The following is a 23,810-nucleotide window of genomic DNA, read 5'->3' as shown; positions in this document are numbered from 1 at the left end:
GGGTAAATAAGCTGGTGTCTTTCGATTTAAAGCTTTCGTGACTGCAGGGATTCATCTTCTTGGTTTATTCAGTAAAGTCACGGTCGACAGACCTGTTCTCCACCTGAGGATGGCTGCTTGCGTTGTGGCCGAAACGTCGTGAGAATTATTTTATTATGTTTTATTTTTATTATTTTATTATTTTCCTTCTACGTGACTTTACCGAAAGAACCAAGAAGATAAGCTGGTGTCGTTTCACTCGCAGTTTCGATAACTTCCTTTGAGCTTCTTCTTATTTCTTTCGGTAAAGTCACGTAGAAGGAAAATAATAAAATAATAACAATAAAACATCATAAAATAATTCTCACGACGTTTCGGCCACAACGCAAGCAGCCGTCCTCAAGTGAAGAACAGGTCTGTCGAGAAGACAGTCTGTTTTTATTTATTTATTATTATTTTATTTCCATTCTACGTGACTTTACCGAAATAACCAAGAAGATGAATCCCTGCAGTCACGAAAGCTTTAAATCGAAATTCCTTTGAGCTTGCTTGCATAGTTTTTTTTTTTACAGAATGCAGTCAATAAAATATAAAGCAGCATCTTGGCTTTACTACCCAAGGCAGGAACTTGTCTCTTCCAAGAAAGAAGTGAATGACTTGTCAGTTTTGTTCCTTCTTAATTTTGGAGCTTTCGTGACTGCAGGAATTATTCTTTGGTTTTTTCGGTAAAGTCACGTATAAAGATTAAACGTGCCTTTTAAGTCATCTGGAGTTGAAATATACAACACGTTTTGTTTCCGTGCAGAGGAGATAGCCATGTTCAGAGCAATGTGCTTTTTTGTTGTGTTGCATTTGCTCGACTGTTGAAAGATCGTTTCAAATTTGCATCTATTGGAAGGATGAACACGAAGTGGGAAGGTTTTTGCAAAATCTGATGTTCTCATACTCCAGAAGATTGTTGTATGGGGCCTGTCTGCTCTCACCTACTTGATAAAAACCCCAAAAAATGCCTAAATAAAGTTGATTTGTGACATGTTCCATTCTGCAAAGTTTTATAGACTTTGCTGCTGGTAGCAGATGTAGAGAAAACAACACCTGTCTACACTTCGTGTTCATGGAACTGTCTTAAGCGTATATATGCAGTGGGGTTTTTTAAATCCTTTATATTAAGTTCACTTGCTTGCTTGCTTAGGACCGTGCAAATCTTTCGGTCATTTTTTAACCCACTTCCCGTCATCCAATCGAGCTGACATTTTGCACACAGACTCGTTGTGCGTGACAATTTATTTTCGTGAAAATTTTTTTCCTAAATTTGACACTGTTTAGGGAATTTTTTAAATATTTAATTAGCAATTGCTTAATGGTGGCAGGCAATCATCTGACCCATAGGTGGCAGCCATCTCAAGCCAGAGGACGAGAGGACTCTAGCCGCCACGCATATAAAGGATTTAGAGTGAAAAACTTTGTTTTTACGGGTTAAATTTTTGTTACAGGTAGGAACAACAGTTCCCTACTGCCCACCAGGGATTATTTGTCTGTCGTGCATAGCCCCTCCCACCGTGTAGCACGCTCCCGGATTGGTTGAAGTGCGTCACGTGACCGCGAGCTTTCTGCCCAACCAAGTTCCTAGCTGGCCACTGTGAAGGAACGTGATTGTGCTGTGGATTCAGAAACCCGAGTTCGAGGGTGACATCCAATCTGCTGATTGTTTGGGCGCTGACCACTGGTGAAGTACCCGTCTGGTCACTGCCTTCATCTTGGAGTGGATTGAACAAGGGCTGTTGATATTCTTGAGCTTTGATTAAAAGCCAAAAACCTTTAAAGTACAATTTCAGGAATTGTTTTTCTGGATAAACCACTCGGAAAAAATATATCCAATGTTTGAGTTTGCATACGGAGCCCAAAACCAACCTGTACGTTTTGCAATGTGCTTTATATTTTGTAGCAATCACTGCCTTTCATGTAAACTGGTACCAGGTGCATACAGCGCATGAGAACGTTCAATTCGAATGCGCAATTCCCTGGAATAGCCACAGTGTTGATTTGTTTAAACAAGTTTTGACAATAAAAACAACTCTCTTTGAACTGTTAGCACGATCTTTTCTGACGGTGTTTTTTAATATACATGTCTCGTTAAACCACCCCGTCACCGCCCGCCAATTAGCAAGGTTTGTCACGTAAACAAAGCGTGCCAATTCGTTATAAGCTCAGCACACCTGTGCTGCACCCGAAACGTCATTTCATTTCGCTGTTTTCATTTCTAATTTGTTTCACCCACGTGACTTTCACAACTAGAATTACAAGCGCACAACCTTCATCCGTGATGGACGCCGCACTGTCCATCGTTTTCATGCACGGGGCGCTTCAAACCTCCAAGTCAGAGGTCGCAACCGGGTACCCGATACCCGTACCCTACCCGATACATGGCTACCCGTACCCGGCCGGGTACGGGTAGGCGTTTACGACCCTGGTGCGGCCGGGTACGGGTAACCGTGAGTCACTGGTGAGTAGCCGTTTGTCACTCATTTCGGGTAGGGTACGGGTAGGGAACGGGTACCCGTACCCAGCTGGGTACGTGTACCCATTTGCGACCCTGGTGCGGCCGGGTACGGGTAGGCCGTGAGTCACTGGTGAGTCACCGTTTGTCACTCATTTCCCAACGTCTTGTCTCTTCTCCCAATTCAAGTTCCTAGAATCAACCCACCCGCGCAACATGGCTTCATCCCAGAGGTTGCAAACGGGTACCCGATACCCCTATCCGATACCCGGCCGGATACGGGTAGCCGGGTATCAGGTAGGGTACGGGTACCCGTTTTCGACCCTGGTGCGGTCGGGTACGGGAAGGACGTGAGTCACTGGTGAGTCACCGTTTGTCACTAATTTCCCAACGTCTTGTCTCTTCTCACAATTCAAGTTTCTAGAAACAACCCACCCGCGCCTGCAACATGGCTTCATCCCAGAGGTCGCAACCGGGTACCCGATACCCGTACCCTACCCGATACCCGGCTACCCGTACCCAGCCGTTTTCAACCCTGGTGCGGCCGGGTACGGGTAAGGAATCAAACCCCGTGTGTGACCTCTGCTCCACGCGCCGCCTGCACGGACAACGGAGGCGCAGGGACAGACACTCGACCGTGAAATCGATCCGCAATCTTGTCGCACGGCCAGCAGCTCGGTGTCGCCTTCTCTCGATCCCGCGATGCCAAGCAGGTGACAGTCCGCGGCGAAATGAACCCCCCAGCAAAGTCATCTACTTAACGACGAGAGGAAATTCACACGGAATGTCCTTTTCAACGAAGTCTTCCAGATGTAAAACAATATAAGCTTTTAATGAAGAAATACAATTCAAAACACAACACAATTCAAAGATGTTTCATTTTAAAACTTCAAAACGGAGCATCGGGTGCTTGCGTGAATGCAAAATTATAATTCGTGTTGTAGAGAATGTATCTCCTCTACGTGCAACTTTAAAGTGGTATGCCTTGTAACTGATGAATGATCTCGCCTGAGTGATCTGTACAGGTTACTTCCAGACACACACACTTTGTCCTAACATCACTTAATCACTCTAGATTTGAACACTTCATGTTTGACCCTCACAGACAAACTGTTACATGTACACGCACAATCAGACAAGTATTCATTCTAAATTATTGACAGGCATATTAACAAAATTGAATTACTGCAGCGAAACATACTGCATCAGGTAACAACGTATTAACAAGAAGCTATTTTAACACATACTATTGTGTCATTCAAAACGAGTAGTCCATTGCATGCTGGCGTCTGGGTGAAAACGTAGCAAATTGTAAACATTACCTACAAATAATAGATCACGAGGTTTCGATCGCAAGGCAAGCAATCGCCATCAGCTGGGACCACGTCAATAACTGCTGAAGTAGGCGTCTACCTCAGTTGGTGATGATGGTGGTGGTGAAAGTGGTGATGGTGGTGGTGATGGTGAAAGTGGTGATGGTGGTGGTGATGATGATGGTGGTTGTCACACCTGATGACAATCGCTTGCGTTGCGATCGAAACGCCGCGATCTATAATTTTTCGACCCACGTGACGTCACCAAAAGAACTAAAGGGTGTGGATTCCTGCAGTCACGAAAGCTTCAAGTCAAGATCACCTACTAACGACACAGCTGAGATTACACATCAATCATCGTGTGCCACACAGGGGCAGCTGCTACTTGCAGATGCTCTTCGAGTGTTTCAGACAAGCGCCATGTAACAGCAATTATGATGAGAACATCGTGAATGCTTGGGGGCTGATTGGCTCTCGCTCCTGGTGAGAGATTGACCCAACCCACAGGTCCACTAAGACTGGCCACTTGTCTTCTTGCTTCTTTCGGTAAAGTCGTCACGTAGAAGGGAAGTAATAAAATAATAAAACACAATAAAACAATTCTCACGACGTTTCGGCCACAACGCAAGCAGCCATCCTCAGGTGAAAACCAGGTCTGTCGAGGCGACAGCGTCTGAATGAAACAGCACACGCGCTTGGAGCATATATATAAGCTGGGCGCCTTGACAAAAGAATTTGCATATCAAGAGGCATTTAGCATATTTATGAGAAATGCAGGTATGTGATTAGTACTACTTATGCCCGTGCATTATGCAGAATTAGCAGCATCAAAGGAAGGGGATAGGGGTAGCATTAACAAAGGGAAGGAGTGTTAATAGTATGTAGTTGCAGTAACTGGCCACTCGCTCTTACCCTGCAGGTTGAACCTAGGAACTGAGTGTTCAACTTCACGTTATTGTCATTAAAGGCCTGTGAGAAAGGAGCATCTAATGCAGCGACATCGTCTCACGCTTACTCATCTACCGGGTCTCAATTTGACTTTGTGTTGTCTTGGAAGTCCAGCCACACCTCCACAAACTGCTGGGAGTTTCGATTTAAAGCTTTCGTGACTGCAGGGATTCATCTTCTTGGTTCTTTCACCTGAGGACAGCTGCTTGCGTTGTGGCCGAAACGTCGTGAGAATTATTTGATCATGTTTTATTTGTATTATTGTATTACTTCCCTTCTACGTGACTTTACCGAAAGAACCAAGAAGATGCTTGGAGTTGCCTCACTCTGCCTCAGTCAGAATTCTCCTCCTGCTTCACGTTGCCTCCATCGATGTGAAGGTCCCATTCTGGAGTTGAATCTTCATCTTCACATTTTACCATCACTTCTTCGCTCTTCACCTTCACCTCTTCATATTTCACCTTCACCTCTTCATATTTCACCTCATTACCTTTAAAAGTGTCCAAGCTGGGATTTTCTTCCGGTTCTTGTTTCACGAGGGATGGGCTCATTGCGGCACTTTGACTTTCACAAGCTGATTTCAGACTCCACTCCTTGTGGATATTCTGATGCGTCTGTGTTCTCTGGTGGACTTGAAGATGTTCTGACTGTGTAAACGCCTTCCCGCACGGAATGCACTTGAAGGGTTTCTCTCCCGTGTGTGTTCTCTGGTGTTTTATCAGAGAAGATGGCTGTGAAAATGCCTTCCCACACACACTGCACTTGAAGGGTTTCTCTCCCGTGTGTGTTCTCTTGTGTGTTTTAATAGCAAATGACCGTGAAAACGCCTTCCCACACACACTGCACTTGAAGGGTTTCTCTCCCGTGTGTGTTCTCTTGTGTGTTTTAATAGCAAATGACCGTGAAAACGCCTTCCCACACACACTGCACTTGAAGGGTTTCTCTCCCGTGTGTGTTCTCTGGTGTTTTTTAAGATTTGATGACTGTGTAAATGCCTTCCCACACACACTGCACTTGAAGGGTTTCTCTCCCGTGTGTGTTCTCTGGTGTTTTTTAAGAGAAGATGACCGTGAAAATGCCTTCCCACACACAGTGCACTTGAAGGGTTTCTCTCCCGTGTGTGTTCTCTGGTGTTTTATAAGAGAAGATGACTGTGAAAATGCCTTCCCACACACACTGCACTTGAAGGGTTTCTCTCCCGTGTGTGTTCTCTGGTGTGCTTGAAGATGTGGTGATTGTGCAAACGCCTTCCCACACACACTGCACTTGAAGGGTTTCTCTCCCGTGTGTGTTCTCTTGTGTGTTTTAATAGCAAATGACCGTGAAAACGCCTTCCCACACACACTGCACTTGAAGGGTTTCTCTCCTGTGTGTGTTCTCTGGTGGATCTGAAGAACTGATGGCCATGCAAATGCCTTCCCACACACAGTGCACTTGAAGGGTTTCTCTCCTGTGTGTGTTCTCTGGTGCTGTGTCAAATTTACAGTCCGCTCCGTGCTGTATCCACGCTGGTCGCATTGTTGCCTTTCCGTACCGAGCTGTGCTGAGCGCCTTTGCTCCATCAGACCAAGCGACAGCTGCAGACATAAAAAAAGAAAATCCACACCATCTACACGTCAGACACAGCGGAATGCATATATACACAGTCACACGTGACTTACACGTCTATACTTATTCATATATTCATGATGTAGTGAAAAAGTTTCCCAAATTCATCACACGTGTTTTTATGGCACACAATGAGAGGGCAAATAGTCATAAATCTGAATGTGAACCCAAAATTCCGAGCACACAAGTTCGGCTGTCTGGCTACAAAAGGAATATTTCTGAGAGCAAAATTCAGCTGACATCGCAAAGGGTGTTGAAACCAACACTGTTTGTGTTATGCAGAAATGCGTTAATTAATGTTCAATCGTAACTCAGAGGTGTGAACCCAGGCTGAGATGTCCTTAAATGCTGGGGATGAACAGATCCGACTTCTGCTGCTGCACGTGTGTGCTGTGTTAACTTCCTGTTTCCATTTCAACCCACAGAGATACATCGAGATGAGTAAAGACCCATGGAGATTAATAGAAACCCATAGAGACCCACAGAGTCACACAGAGACCCATAGAGATACATCGAGATGAATAGAGACCTATGGAGATGAATAGAAACCCATAGAGACCCATAGAGATACATAGAGACCCACAGAGTCACACAGAGACACATAGAGACCCATAGAGATACATCGAGATGAATAGAGACCCATGGAGATTAATAGAAACCCATGGAGATTAATAGAGACCCACAGAGACACATAGAGACCCATAGAGATACAGCGAGATGAATAGAGACCCATGGAGATTAATAGAGACCCACAGAGTCACACAGAGACCCACAGAGACACATAGAAACCCACAGATACACATAAAGACCCACAGAGACACATGGTTGAGACCCATAGACTAAACTGAAATTTAACTTTTGATTTAAAGCTTTCGTGACTGCAGGGATTCATCTTCTTGGTTCTTTAGGTAAAGTCACGTAGAAGGGAAATAATAAAATAAAACTAATACAATATTTTATATTATTATGTTTTATTTGTATTATTTTGTTATTTCCCTTCTACGTGGCTTTACCAAAAGAACCAAGAAGATGAATCCCTGCAGTCACGAAAGCTTTACATTGAAATATAATATTATATGACCATATTATTTAAATATTTTAGTATATTGTTATATTATTTTAGTATGTTTTATTTGTATTATTTGTATTATTTCCCTTCTACGTGACTTTACCGAAAGAAGCAAGAAGATATAATATTGTTTTGACATAACGTGCGTGTTCAACAGAGTGAATAGACTTCACACTGGCACACACACACACAGTCACAGTGCCATGGTCAACAGCAGCAGGGCTTGTCCCCTCCACATTTAGAATCAACATCAGCACGCGCTCAGCGTGTTTGACAGACATTGACACACGTAGTCTTGGTTCTTTCGGTAAAGTCACGTAGATAGCAAATACAATTAACAGATAATTAAATTAAAGAAAGACCACCTGTGTTGCGGTCAAAACGTCGTGGGTTTTTTTGCTTTAATTTCAATTTTTTATTTAATTTAATATCTTTATCTGTTAGTTTATTTTCTATCTCCGTGACTTTACGAATATGAATTGCTGCAGTTACGAAAGTTTTAAGTCAAAACATTGAGACACACGCGTTGACAAAACCTCCACCCACCCACCTTGTTGTTGTTGTGGGCAGGTAGCTTCTGTAAACAAGAGCGGTACAGCAGCTCAAGCGGGCTTGGGCTGTAAAAAAACGAAAAAAAAAACTGCGTAAATATCTACAATAAACCAAAGTGACAAAGTAGCGAGCCGCGTGAAGACAAATTAAACTTAAGCGAGAGAATTAAAGCAAACGCGATCAGGCGAGGGCAGGAGGCAAGGCCTCGCGTGTCTAGGCCCCGCGTAGTCAAGCTCCAAGCTGGACAGGGATTCACAAGCTGCTGCTGCTGCTCTATTGGCATCCCTACGAGAGAGAGAGCGAGGCTCTACCTTGGTAAACAACAACAACAACCACAACAACAACCACAACAACAACCACAACAACAACAACCACCACGATGAGAATTTCTCACCTCGGATTTCACTGCACGCGCGGAGCGACAGCTTCCTGTGACCTCGTGACGTCACGCGGTAGTAGGTGACATGACGTCACTTCCTGGGTACGTATGAATAAATTATGTTAATGAGACCGTCGCAATATACTGGTGACGTCTTTAACGAACTCTTTATGTTAATGAGCCGCCAGTCACTGGGCGTGGCTTTGCCCAAATAAGGATTGGCAACTGGAACGATGTCTGCAGTGACCGAGGCGGAGGTGACGTCACGTTCAAGAGCGCGGGGGACGGGGGGAGGGGGGTGACATCCTTGGCGACATGACGTCACTAGCGAGGTACACCTCCCCTGGTGTTTCACGCGGATGACGTAATGCTGAGTGGTGACGTCACAGAGCGGGGTTGGAGTTTAAGTTGATTTAGATCCATTTTCATTGCTCCATCTCTTGAACAGAGACCCCTTGGGTGTGTGAGCTCAGCAACTACAACGTGGACATTATTATGTGTGCGCAGTGTGTGTGTGTACACTGTGTGTGTACACAGTGTGTGTACACAGTGTGTGTGTGTGTGTACACTCTGTGTCTGTACACAGTGTGTGTGTGTACATTGTGTGTGTATACTGTGTGTACATTGCGTGTGTGTGTACACTGTGCGTGTGTACAGTGTGTGTATACACACTGTGTGTGTGTACACACACAGTGTGTGTACACACACACAGTGTACAGTGTGTGTGTACATTGTGTGTGTACAGTGTGTGTGTACACTGTGTGTGTGTACACTGTGTGTGTGTACACTGTCTGTGTGTACACTGTGTGTGTACACTGTGCGTGTGTACACTGTGTGTGCACTGTGTGTGTACACAATGCACACACACCGTGTACACACTGTGTGTACACGGTGTGTGTACATTGTGTACGTACAGTGTGTGTTACATGTACGCACACAATCAGACAAGTATTCATTCTAAATTATTGACAGGCATATGCACAAAATTGAATTAGTGCAGTGAAATATACTGCATCAGATAACATCTTATTCTCTGGTTTTTTCAGTAAACTCATGTAGAACGAAATTTAATAGAAAACGACGTTTCGATTGGAACACAAGCAACCATCGTCAGGTACAACAAGTGAATGAGAAAACAAACATAGTGAACTTAGAAATATAATGCAACACAACACAAGAGTCAGCCAACACAAGTCAACACCCTACCTGGTGGATTACATTCTTCCAAAATTGAATAATTTAGTTTAGATAACATCTTATTAACAAGGAGCTATTTAAAGAATGCACCCTCTACTGAACAGTGGATGTGAAACACACAATTGTGCAATTCAAAACGAGTAGGCCTTTGCATGTTGGCGTCTGGGTCAAAAATGTAGCAAATTCTAAACATTACCTACAAACTCCACAACTGAGATGACAGATCAACCATCGCCCCTGTTGTATCTATGCCCTGTTTTCCGTTATTAATATTAAGAATAATTAAGAAAAAAATTTATTTTTGTTTTTATTATATCTATATATATATTTTTTTTAATAATGAGGACGGCTCACTTCTCCTCACGGGCACACCGGGAGTCCATGAGACATGGAGGGCGGTTGAAATGATAGGAATTCGGTCACGAAGAGGTCATAGACATTCAGACGGACAAAAAGATGTATGGACTAAACCTCCCAAGACATCTGGAGATGTACAGATAAGGTGCAGAGTAAATAACGGTTGAAACTTCGCGTTTTCTTAACGTTTTCCGCACCGAAAAGTAGAAACTTAACAAAGATAATTAACCAACAAACAATAATATTTTTACTATTATTATATGTTTCCTACTTACACGACCTTCCAAAAAAACTAAAGAGTACGAATTCCAGAAAGCTTAAGTGCATGTGCACTTAACCTCAGGACATAAAAAAATTAACTCAGAATAAAACACCAATCTCTGGAGAACTAAACTTGGCGAAGCCCAAAATAATAATGTGACGAGGATCATGGCGAATATTCATTAAACATAGACGAATGATAACCCCGATACCAAGACCGAAGGAACTCATAAAATATAATTCAAGAATAAATGTAACACACAGGACCACATACATGTATTGCAAACATCTCCTCGACCACCTTTGTCTTCCAGCGGGGTCTGACCTCAGAATGACCCACCCAGGGTAAGCAAGGAGGGAGCAAAAAGGTCACAAAGGGGGGGGGGTTTGTGCTGACATTGGTTGTTTTCTCTCGCAAGAGACGCGGAAAGAGGAGTGGATGCTCGCGTGTTTGAGTTAAGCACGGCCGTCTTTGTCTCCCCGCAGCACAAACAGATGGCCCATGAATACTTGGAGGGTTAGGAAGGTCACGAGGAGGGGACGCGGTGATGTCTGCTTATTCTCGCACTGTTTTAGGTTGTTTGTCTCTCGCAAAAGAAAGAGGAGGGTGATCGCGTTTTGAGCACAAACAGCAAGATTTGCACACGCAAGCAAAATAACATTCCCCACCCCTCCTCCCAGAATGGTTACACCGCTGGGTCTTTACTAATAAACACGCACACGACACACGAAACACACGAACGCAGATGTGTTCAACCCACAGAAAGATATATGACGGCCTTCAAACAACTCGGGAAGATTGAGTGGATTTTCTGAATATAAGCCGGGGAAAAATCCATTCAACTCAGATCGTCAGGGGCTCTGGCCCCCATCACAGATCTCCAGGGCTTCGGCTCCATCTCTTCTCGTCGCCGCCAACGAAGAAGCTTTTCGTCATCCAGAAGGACGAGGTTCGCGCGGTGCCGAGGCATCGCCTATCGCATACGAGTGTACGAGCCCAGCTCCCTTGCCGTGTCACCACGCCGAGGTGCATCGCCTGCCGCACACGAGTGTACGAGCCCAGCTCTTTTGCCGTGTCACCACGCCGAGGTGCATCGCCTGACCACGCAAACGAGCGTGGCCGCGCCGTCAGTCATCGTACGGGGTCAGCCGAGGGAGGAGTCGGAAAGCGAGCCGCTCACCCTCTCACCGCAGCTGCGCAAGCCAGAGGGTCCTTCTCCGAAAGTCGTTCGTACCCACAACTTTCCCCACCAATAGACCCACGCACGCATCGACGCCCCACTCACCTGTGAGACTATCCCATCTAGTTCACCCTTACCATCGTATCAACCCTAGTCAATTATCAGAAGACTGATTATCAACTACATGAACCATCAGCTGGCCATGAGGAATCGCGGCCCATCGAGTGATTAAGAGTCCGTCGGTTATAAGAGTGAGGTTATTCTCCTTGCCTTTTTCTTTTGTCCCGTTCATCGCATAGGCGATCAATAGATTCGTCGAGGCAAACTCAAACTCTCGGAATCCTCATTACGAATCGACCCATATATATATAGAGAGAATATCTTGTCAAATCGGTTTTCTTTGTCAGAGAATCTCGCTGAGGAATTAATCAAAGCAGAGCCGATATTCCCTCTCACCACACGCATCCACCCACCCTGGTCTCAAACATTTCGTTAAAAAGGATTTTAGACTTGCCGATGAATCTATTGACATATACTTTCGCCTCTGGGATACAATAAGTGCTTTTTATTACCGCCATATGAAGTGTGTCATGCTTGTTATCAAACTCGGCCAGTCGCCGATTGTGATCGATACATGGGTGAACTAATGAAATGCCTGGTGGAAAGGTAGAGGTTACGACTGTTAGGAGGGTTTTGAGTTATTCAATTTAGTTAAATACATAGTCTCGCAAATGCATAAGTGTTTGGTTATTCATATTAATCGAATGTATAGTCTCGCAAATGCATAAGAGTTTATTCATTCATTTTAGTCAAATGCATAATATCGTAATTGCATAAGAATTTTAGTTATCCATATTAATCGAATGCATAATATCGCAAATGTATAAGAGTTTGGTTATTCATGAATTATTGACGCATGTTTGACCTGCATGATAGAATGTCACATGCTTGTTAGAATAAATTGCTTCACACCAACTGTTCGAGTGCTTCTTTCCAAGTCCATGCAAAACTGTCTTATTCTTGACAACTGTATCCTGTGATGAGATCTGAAACTGGTGACCTGAAATATCATAACACACACTAAGATAATCGGTAAACGTTTAATCGATGATAATCGTGTTATCCTGATTGATATAACTCTGGATAAACGAAGCTGAGCCTAATTATCACAACTGCACACATTAACATAACCGCAAGCCTCCGCATAAATTACTACGATTATCATAATTTATGCATATAAATTACACGCATTATCATAATTTATGCATGTTAATACACACACTATCATAATTAATGCAATTTGCGCATTTTTCGGAAAATTATTAATTTTTATTATTTTTATCAAAATTTCATAACCCGACACATACAATGCCTGCTTCTGTATATTTGGAGTTTGCGTGTCTCTCTCATCATCACGGTGGCTATGAGATGTTAACTACCTCGCCGGGTGTACAGGAGGTCGTGAGTTCCATCCCGACAGGCTAAAATAACCCCTGCCCCGATTAAACCCGGGTATAGTTTGGCCCAGTCCAGAGTATACCCGGGGGGGGGGGGGGGGGGATGAAGTCTCCAAGGCTAAACTAGACCCCCCGGGGGTTTAAACTCGACTGGGCCAGACCATACCGCTCCAGGCCAGACTCTGCCCATGTGAAAGTTCAAAGGCAATTATCCAGACAGAGAACAGGCGACAACGAACTGCAATCGATATCTAAAACGCGTACGCGTGGAAGTAAGAATCTAAATTTGATCAATTGAAGCATTTTTAGGGTTCAGGGGTTATTATTAAAGTTTTTTTCTGGTTGAAGCAGTCAAAGTCGATGTGTTTACAGTTTAAAATAAAATGTTGGAAAAATTTAGTAATTCACGTGTATATCGCTCAACGCCATTACTATCACGGGGGTATGATTTGGCCTAGAGGGGCATCATTTGGCCTAGGCCATAATATACCCGGCTATAATCTAGCCTAGGCCGTTTAGACCCCGGGTATACTACACCTGTGGGTATACTACGGCCTGTGGGTATACTACGGCATTTGGGTATACTCCGGCCTCTTACACCGGGTAAAGTCTCGTAATTGGAATGACCATTGTCAGCCGTGATTGATCTACGGCTGAATGAAAGCCTCCCCAGCTATCGTCATCTCTCAAGATCCCAACACAGGATTATGTCACGTTGACAAAAGACAAATAGTTCACTGCAGTCACGAAAGCTTTCAATCAAAAGATGCACACATTTATTTAAAAGCAAACGGGCATGTGTGGATACTACCCTTTGACCTGTATCACAAGAACAACGGGTCTCACCTGAGTGATCTGTACAGGTTACTTCCAAAAACACAAACTTTGTCCTAACATCACTTATTCAATGTTTGACCCTTATAAATAAAATGTTGCATGTACACAAAATCAGTGTTCATTCTAAATTATTGACAGACATTTTCCATTTTAACAAAATGTAATTACTGCAGTGAAATATACTGCACCAGGTTAAGCTATTTCAAATAATTATGCACCGTCTGCTTAACAGTGGATGTAAAACATACTATTGTGTCATTCAAAACGAGTAGGCCATTGCATGCTTGCGTCTCGAGTCAAAATGTAGCAAATTCTCAACATTACCGACAAATTACACAACTGAGATGAAACATCATCGCCCCCTACTGACAGGCTCTTGTTCACACACTCTTTGGTTCTTTCAGTAAAGTCATGTCAGTAGCAAAAATAATAGTAGATCAGGAAGTTTAGATCGTAACACAGGGATCTACCCAACCCACAGGGAACACAAAGACTGGCCGCTCACTCTTACTCTGCAGGTTGAACCCAGGAACTGAGTGTTCAACTTCACATTATTTTCATTAAAGGCCCGTGACAAAGGAGCATCTATTGGAGCGACGTCTCAAGCTGACACATCTACCGGGTCTCCCTTTGACTTTGTGTTTTCTAAGAAGTTCATCCACACCTCCACCTCCACAAACTGCTGGGAGTTGCCTCACTCTGCCTCACAGTCAGAATTCCCCTCCTGCTTCACGTTGCCTCCATCAATGTGAAGGTCCCATTTTGCAGTATAATCTTCATCTTCACATTTTACCATCACTTCTTCACTCTTCACCATCACTTCTTTGCTCTTCACCATCACCTCTTCACATTTCACCTCGATACCTTTAAGTGTCCAAGCTGGGATTTTCCTCCAGTTATTGTTTGATGAGGGATGGGCTCATTGCGGCACTTTGACTTTCACAAGCTGATTTCAGACTCCACTCCTTGCAGATCTTCTGATGCTTGTGTGTTCTCTGGTGTACTTGAAGATTTGATGACCGTGCAAACGCCTTCCCGCCAAGTGCACCTGAAGGGTTTCTCTCCTGTGTGTGTTCTCTGGTGTCTTACAAGAGTAGATGAATCCACAAACGCTTTCCCACACACACGGCACTTGAAGTGTTTCTCTCCCGTGTGCGTTCTCTCGTGTCTTTGAAGATGTTCTGACCGTGTAAACGCCTTACCGCAAAGAAAGCACCTGAAGGGTTTCTCTCCCGTGTGTGTTCTCTGGTGATTTTTAAGAGCAGATGACTGTGAAAATGCCTTGCTACACACAGTGCACTTGAAGAGTTTCTCTCCTGTGTGTGTTCTCTGATGATTTTTAAAAGAAGATGACCGTGAAAATGCCTTCCCACACACAGTGCACTTGAAGGGTTTCTCTCCTGTGTGTGTTCTCTGGTGGGCCTGAACAACGGATGCTTGTGCAAACGCCTTCCCGCAAATCGTGCACCTGAAAGGTTTCACTCCAGTGTGTGTTCTCTGGTGTATTACAATATTATGTGACTGTGAAAATGCCTTCCCACACACACTGCACTTGAAGGGTTTCTCTCCCGTGTGTGTTCTCTGGTGTCTTTGAAGAGTTTGTGACTTTGCAAACGTTTTCCCGCACAGAAAGCACCTGAAGGGTTTCTCTCCTGTGTGTGTTCTCTTGTGATTTTCAAGATGATACGACTGTGAAAATGCCATGCTACACACACTGCACTTGAAGGGTTTCTCTCCCGTGTGTGTTCTCTGGTGTTTTTTAAGAACAGATGACAGTGGAAATGCCTTCCCACACACAGTGCACTTGAAGGGTTTCTCTCCTGTGTGTGTTCTCTGGTGCTGTGTCAAATTTCCAGTGCGATCCGTGCTGTATGCACTCTGGTCGCATTGTTGCCTTGCCGTACCGAGCTGTGCTGACTGCCTTTGCTCCATTAGACCAATTCTGCAGAGGAAGCGTCGAAGGAAGCGTCAGCTGCAGACAGATAATAGGAATGTCCACACCATTCTAGATTTGAAGCTTTCGTGACTGCAAGGATTCATATTCTTAGGTTTTTTCGGTAAAGTCACGTAGGTAAAAAATTTAAATTAAAGTAAAAATAAACAAATTAAAAAATTCACGACGTTTCGGAAGCAACACAAGCCTCCGTCTTCAGGTGGAACCGTCACAGCCACGACAGCTGTATCAAGTAAAAAAAGAAATACAAAAAAAAATACAGCTGTCGTGGCTGTGACGTTTCCACCTGAAGACGGAGGCTTGTGTTGCTTCCGAAACGTCGTGAATTTTTTAATTTGTTTTATTTTACTTTTATTAATTTACATTTTTTACCTACGTGACTTTACCGAAAAAAACCTAAGAATATATCCACTCCGGTATCGAGGCACAGAAGAACGCATACGTACAGTCACACTTGACTTACACGTCTATACTTATTCATATATTCATGATGTAGTAAAAACGTTTCTCAAATTCATCACACGGGCTGTGATGGCACACAATGAGAGGGCAAGTGGTCAAAAATATGCCTGGGAGCCCTCGTATCTTAAAAATGAATGTTAACCCAAAACTCCGAGCACACAATTTCGGCTGTCTGGCTACAAAAGGAATATGTATAAAAGCTAAATTCAGCTGACATTGCAAAGGGTGTTGAAAACAATTCTATTTGTGCTATGCAGAAATGCATAAATTAACGTTCAATCACAACTTAGATGTCCTTGAATGCTGGGATGAACTGATCCGAATTCAGCTGCATGTGCTTCCAGAGGGAAACAAAAATAAACTATTGTTTTGATATAACCTCAGTGTTCAACAGAGTTAATCGACTTTACTGCGAACACAAACTTTACACTGTCACACACTGTCATGGGTAAACAAGTAGTGGTTTGACCAGAACCATGCCTGGCCACCTTCATCTGCTCAGAATAAATGATTCCTCACTCCACCAAGTAATTAATTGAGGATCAATCAACATAGCCGAGGCTAACTGGAGTTTGTGTGTCTCTCTCTCTTCGTGGTGAGATGTTAACTACCTCACCTGGTATGCAGGAAGTCGTGGGTTCGATCCCGGCCTTGGCGCCTGCTGCTGCTGTATATTTGGAGTTTGCGTGTCTCTCTCTCCGTGGTCGCGTGGATTTTCCTCCGGATCTCCCGGGTTTGCCCTCCACATTTAGAGTCAACATCAGCACGAGTTTAGCGTCTTTGACCGATACACATTTCCACACGTATTCTTGGTTCTTTCGGTAAAGTTACGGAGGTAGAAAATATCAATAATAGATAATAAAATTAAATAAAATAAAGACCACTTGTGTTGCGATCGAAACGTCGTGTTTTTTTTCTTTATTTACAATTTAATAATTTTTATTTCATCATGTTATTTTTATTACATTTTCTGTCTAAGTGACTTTACCGAAAGAACCAAGAATATGAATTCCTGCAGTCACGAAAGTTTTAAGTCAACACATTCACACGCAAGTTCACAAAGCCTCACCTTGCGTTGTGGGCAGGTAGCTTCTGAGAACAAGAGCGGTAGAGCAGCTCAAGCCGGCTTGGCCTGGTAACAAAAAATGAAAAATAGAAACTGCATGAATATTTACAGTGAGGGAAAAAAGTATTTGATCCCCTGCTGATTTTGTACGTTTGCCCACTGACAAAGAAATGATCAGTCTATAATTTTAATGGTATGTTTATTTGAACAGTGAGAGACAGAATAACAAAAAAATCCAGAAAAACGCACGTCAAAAATGTTATAAATTGATTTGCATTTTAATGGCGGAAATGAGTATTTGACCCCCTCTCAATCAGAAAGATTTCTGGCTCCCAGGTGTCTTTTATACAGGTAACGAGTTGAGATTAGGAGCACACTCTTAAAGGGAGTGCTCCTAATCTTAGCTTGTTACCTGTATAAAAGACACCTGTTCACAGAAGCAATCAATCAGATTCCAAACTCTCCACCATGGCTAAGACCAAAGAGCTCTCCAAGGATGTCAGGGACAAGATTGTAGACCTGCACAAGGCTGGAATGGGCTACAAGACCCTCACCAAGCACCTTGGTGAGGTGACAACAGTTGGTGCGATTATTCGTAAATGGAAGAAACACACAAGAACTGTCAATCTCCCTCGGCCTGGGGTTCCATGCAAGATCTCACCTCGTGGAGTTGCAATGATCATGAGAACAGTGAGGAATCAGCCCAGAACTACACGGGAGGATCTTGTCAATGATCTCAAGGCAGCTGGGACCATAGTCACCAAGAAAACAGTTGGTAACACACTACGCCGTGAAGGACTGAAATCCTGCAGCGCCCGCAAGGTCCCCCTGCTCAAGAAAGCACATATACATGCCCGTCTGAAGTTTGCCAATGAACATCTGAATGATTCAAAGGACAACTGGGTGAAAGTGTTGTTGTCAGATTAGACCAAAATGGAGCTCTTTGGCATCAACTCAACTCGCAGTGTTTGGAGGAGGAATGCTGCCTATGACCCCAAGAACACCATCCCCACCGTCAAATATGGAGGTGGAAACATTATGTTTTGGGGGTGTTTTTCTGCTAAGGGGACAGGACAACTTCACCGCATCAAAGGGACAATGGACGGGGCCATGTCCCGTCAAATCTTGGGTGAGAACCTCCTTCCCTCAGCCAGGGCATTGAAAATGGGTCGTGGAAGGGGTATTCCAGCATGATAATGACCAAAAAAACACAGCCCAAGGCAACAAAGGAGTGGCTCAAGAAGAAGCACATTAAGGTCCTGGAGTGGCCTAGCCAGTCTCCAGACCTTAATCCCATAGAAAATCTGTGGAGGGAGCTGAAGGTTCGAGTTGCCAAACATCAGCCTCGAAACCTTAACGACTTGGAGAAGATCTGTAAAGAGGAGTGGGACTAAATCCCTCCTGAGATGTGTGCAAACCTGGTGGCCAACTACAAGAAACGTCTGACCTCTGTGATTGCCAACAAGGGTTTTGCCACCAAGTACTAAGTCATGTTTTGCAGAGGGGGTCAAATACTTATTTCCCTCATTAAAATGCAAATCAATTTATAACAATTTTGACGCGTTTTTCTGGATTTTGTTGTTGTTATTCTGTCTCTCACTGTTCAAATAAACCTACCATTACAATTATAGACTCATCATTTCATTGTCAGTGGGCAAACGTACACAATCAGCAGGGGATCAAATACTTGTCCCCTCACTGTAACAATAAAACAGAGTTACAAAGTGGCGAGCCGCGTCAAGACAAACTAAACTAACTCAGGCGAGGCCAGGAGGCAAGGCCCCGCGTGGCCAGGCCGCGCCTTGTGATGTTCCAACCTGGACATCGATTCCAATGCTGCTCAATTGACATCCCTACGAGAGGCTCTACCTAGGTAAACAACAACAACAACCACAACAACCACCACGAGAATTTATCACCTCAGGTTTCAGAAAAAGCGAGGAGCGGGCAGCTTCCTGTTACCTCGTGACGTCACACGGCAGCAGAAAGTGACATGACGTCACTTCCGGGATACAAGACACTCCCCTCCCACAGATTCAGCAGTGACCATCGCGGAGATGACGTCACGCACAAGAGCGTGGTCCATGGGGACGTCACAGAGCTGGATTGGAGTTTAAGTTTTTAGATTAAACTAGCTGTACTACCCGGCTTCGCCCGGGACTTGTATCCACCACGGCCGGCCGCCTTTGTCTCCCCAGTGGCGATGTTAATACGCCACAGCAGTTACTTGTTTGAGGCAGAGTCGACCTAGGGGAGGTTCAAATAATCGTCACCGGTGGTGGCCGTGAGCGGGAATCGAACTGGGTTCGCCGGGTTGGTAGCGCAGCGTAGCGTTAAGCACTACACTCACCGCTCCTCACACACCACACACGCACAGACACACACACAGACACACACACACACAGACACACACACACAGACAGCACGCTAACCACTACACTACCGCTCCCCACACACCACACACGCACACACACAGACACACACACACAGACACACACAGACAGCACGCTAACCACTACACTACCGTTCCCCCTACACAACACACGCGCGCGCGTCCATAGGTACACATACACGCGCTTGCTGCAGACACACACATACACACACATACATACACGCAGACACACACATACACACAAACACACATACATACACACAAACACATACACAGTGACATGCGTATTCCCATCGCGGGGCACGGGACGTGCCTCCTGGCAAATCCCTCGCAAGCGATCGTACACAGATGGACAGACAACTGAACAGTACGACGTTTGGCTGGTAATTGCATCCAGCATCAGCGAAAGGACGTACTCTGAAATGGGAATTGTTGTGGTTTTACGCTTGTACACACCGGTGGGCCAAAGCAGAGACTTATGAGTGTTTTATCAACGGGACACTTTTTGACTGATTGGCCGTGTGGGGTGGTGGAGGGTTACAACACATTAATAATTAAGGCGAGCGAAAGGCAATAAACTTATTTTTGAAGAATGGTTGCGAAAGCGTACGTGTTACAAAAAGACTCACTTTACTTAAGAAGCAGGCTAATGTGTACATGATAGACTGTCAGTACAGCCACCCAGAAATATAACCAGGCTACACTGTACATTCTAGAGTGGCAGTACGCTCAGCCAGCTTAATGAGTATTTGTTGAGTGAACATTTAAACAAATCCATTATTGGCGCGTGTGGTTTAAACATAATTATACAGTAGTTTTTTCATGAGAAATGGTAATTGTTGTGGTTTTCCGCTTGAACACACCGGTGGGCTAAAGCAGTCAAGTCTTAGTCTTTTATGAACGTGACAATTTTGTGCAGATTGGGCGCAGGGTTGCGATTTCCGCACCAATTTCCGCAAACATGCTGTTTTCGACCGCATTTTGCGGTAGTTTCTGTGACCCTCTTCCGCACAAATTTCCGCAATTTGCGGTGATTCCTGTGAAGACTTCCGCAAATCGTGACTTCGATTCCCGCCTTTCTCGGTGCCGTACTCGCGCGGTTGGCGCACATATCTTGCGTATGCCCATTTGGCTCTGCTGACTTCTGGAAAAAACGATATGTATATATGAACTATGGATTCCTGCATTCAGACAGCGTTGTTGGTGCGCACGAACTGAGAAAAAATCAATGAGAGCCGCGAGCTCTTGTGCGTCGAAGTACTTGTCAATGCCGTCGATGAAGCACACTTGCCACAAGTACACGACGCCACCGTTGACATGTTTGTTGCCGATAGGAATCCCTACGGTTGCATCTTTCCGGATCGACGCAACCCCCGGCGCTGTGCTCAGGCCCTTTTGCCCAGCCCCATGATGTCTCCTAGCGTCTGCCATTCGGAGCCCTCGCAGTACTCGTAGCGACAAAGGAAAAACAAAAAACTGTAGCATTTTCTTTATTCATATTCTGTCGATATGCAAAACTATTCATAGTCGCTCATATTGCAGCGCGTTGGGAAATCCACTGGTAATTTTGGCCAAGCGCTCAGATACCCACGCTGTTTTCGATACGCTCAGATACACACGCGTTTCCGCTCAGGTAATATCCTCGTCCAGCGTACGCTCATTTGCCTCTGTCGTAGCTACTTTATACCTCCTGCGAATATATACACTTTACTGCTAACGATTAAAACTTTGGCGCACAGGTCGGTCGGCTGTGAGAGGGCTTTCTCTCTGCAAAACAACATCAAGCCCGAGGAGTGGTTGCTCCTCTCGTGCAAGCAGTTGAACGCGCTTATAGTTTGCGCCCGCGACAAGCCAAAACTCAGCATCTTTCACGCCGAAGACGACATGAAGCGCTGGAAGAATGCGAAGAAGTGAAAGTACATGTGCTCGTAATCACGGCTCCGCATTTGAATAAAGTATGTGGTTCTTGTGCGGAAATGCGGAAATCATATATTCATTCCAATCAGTAACTCAAAGCCCTACGTGATGCTGGGCCTTGCATGTATCCTTTCCAATAGAACGCATTAACGTGTTGTTAAAAGCGCGCGGTCATAGGAGTAGTCTTTCCACCGTTTGCGGTTGACTTTAGCAAAAATGCGGGAAAATTTGAACCCTCCTTCCGCATTTTCCATGCGGAAATCGCAACCCTGATTGGGCGTGTCGGGTGGTGGATAAGGGTGACAACACCTTAATAAATAAGGCGATCTAAACGCAATAACGTTGTTTATGAATAATGTTTGCGAAAGCGTACGTGTTACAAATTGACTAACTTTACTTCCTAACCAGGCTAATGTGTACATGATAGACTGGCAGTACACCCAGCCAGCTGAATAAGCAGGCAGCAGTCTACATAATAGACGGGCAGTACGCTAAAGCAGCTTAATGACTATTTGTACAAAGAACATTTAAAGAATCGATTATAATAACCAGGCTACAGTCTACATTATAGACTGCCAGTACACCCACTCAGCTTCATAAGCAGGCTAGAGTCTACATGATAGAGTGGCAGTACGCTGACAGAGCTTAATAAGCAGGCTACAGTGTACATAATAGACTGTCAGTACGCTCACCCAGCTTAATGAGTATTTGTACAGTGAACATTAAAGTAATTGATTGTTGGCGCGTTGGGTTTAAAAGTAATATTAATAGCACACATTGTGGTGGGGGTGTAGTGAAGAGTAGGAAAAACTTTGATGAATTTACCTCAGAGTGGCGTGGTGGGTGTCGGGGCCTAGTAGCGTGCAAAGCCTGCGGCCTCGCCTAAAATTGTCGACTTGGAAGAGGCAGGGTACGGGTGGCGTTCCTTCCCCCCCCCCCAGCGCTCCAACAATACTGTGTAATAGCTATTATTTAATTAATTACGGAGCTTATGAAAGTGGCGAAGGCGTGGCTAGCGGTTGGCAGGGGCAACCGCCGTCCAATGAAACTGCAGCCCTTGGCGAAGGCGTCGCTAGCCGTTGCCAGGTCCAATGAAAGCGGCGAAGGCGTCGCTAGCCGTTGCCAGGGGCAACCGCCGTCCAATGAAAGTGCGTATGTTCCGGAGACACACAGACACACAGACAGACAGACAGATTCACGATTTTATATATATAGATAATCAAATGTTGGGTTTGTCTATGGCAGCATATAGTACGGGGCAGACCTGTTAGATGTAATGGAAAAAAGTTTAGCTGGAAGCATATTATATTTTTTGCGACATAGAATTGTAATGTATTACTTACTGTTAGTAGCTCAGCTTATTGGAGAGTATATTTAGTATGCTGATGATACTATGCAGTTTATACTTTGGTTTTGTACGTGGTTGTTTGGTTTCTGCAGCTGCACACTATTCACATTCCCTCCCTTTGTTGGCGCTGCCCCTGCCCCCTCCCTTTGATGCTGCTAATCCTGCATGATGCACGGGCATAATATGACTATGAAAACCCCCCGCTCACCTCCCACGCATTTCACAATTAGCACTATTCGCATTCCTGCATTTCCCATAAATATGCTAAATTCCTCTTCAAATGCAAATTCTTTTGTCAAGGCTCTCTTCCTCCTCCCTCACAGCTTAAATAGACACTCCAAGCCTAAGACGTGTCATTTGGACTCTGTCTTATCGACAGACATGTTCCTCACCTGAGGACTGCTGCTTGCGTTGTGGCCGAAACGTTGTGAGAATTATTTTATTATGTTTTATTTTTATTATTTTATTACTTCCCTTCTACGTGACGACTTTACCGAAAGAACCAAGAAGATGAATCCCTGCAGTCACGAAAGCTTTATCACGAGATGTGTAACACAATGAGCATGAAATGTACAAATATCACCAAACGGACATCCTCTCATGGTCACGTGGGGTCTGTGGTGTAATGGTTAACGCGGCTGCCTGCGGAGTAGAAGGGTGTAGGTTTGACTCCTGCCAGGCTCTATATATATATTTTAAATATTTTTTTATTTCTCGTCACATCTCTAACGTCTTAACAGGGGCTTCAAAACAGCAAAATCGAGGGCGACAAGACGTCAAGCTGCTTCACCAATGTGAACATGTAACCAACAATAACGCTGGACGTTACATTTATAATTTGATTTTAAAAAATATTCCCCGTGGAGGAGGCGGGAATCGATCCGGCTACCAAAACATCGTAGAACTCAACGTACTTAGTGGCGTGCTCACGCGACCAGGTACGCTGATGCCTCTGTAGCATCGAGTGGGTCCTAGTGTCGTTGGTAGCGTGCAAGTTGTGTGTGTCATCTTCTTGGTTCTTTCGGTAAAGTCACGT

The 23,810-nt window shown here is 44.5% G+C and overlaps 1 protein-coding gene across 1 annotated transcript in view; it reads right to left on the bottom strand.

Annotated features, from left to right (window-relative positions):
- Positions 1–5,040: 5,040 nt before the first annotated feature.
- The window catches only part of LOC133362091 (oocyte zinc finger protein XlCOF6-like), a 23,915-nt gene continuing 5,145 nt past the window's right edge, over positions 5,041–23,810 (bottom strand). Inside the window, exons 3-7 of the mRNA XM_061581056.1 lie at positions 17,121–17,183; positions 16,668–16,791; positions 14,725–15,577; positions 8,223–8,228; positions 5,041–6,206 (exon numbers count right to left, since the gene is read on the bottom strand). Coding sequence (XP_061437040.1) covers positions 5,070–6,206; positions 8,223–8,228; positions 14,725–15,577; positions 16,668–16,791; positions 17,121–17,183 — 2,183 coding nt within the window. The 3' untranslated portion in view covers positions 5,041–5,069. The remainder of the gene's footprint in view (positions 6,207–8,222; positions 8,229–14,724; positions 15,578–16,667; positions 16,792–17,120; positions 17,184–23,810) is intronic.

Source organism: Lethenteron reissneri, unplaced genomic scaffold (genome assembly GCF_015708825.2).
Source record: "Lethenteron reissneri isolate LAM-NWPU_2019-01 unplaced genomic scaffold, ASM1570882v1 scaffold_1361, whole genome shotgun sequence".
Classification (NCBI taxonomy): Eukaryota; Metazoa; Chordata; class Hyperoartia; order Petromyzontiformes; family Petromyzontidae; genus Lethenteron; species Lethenteron reissneri.
Note: the sequence above shows the minus strand (reverse complement) of the source record. Positions and strands in the feature narration are given on the sequence as shown.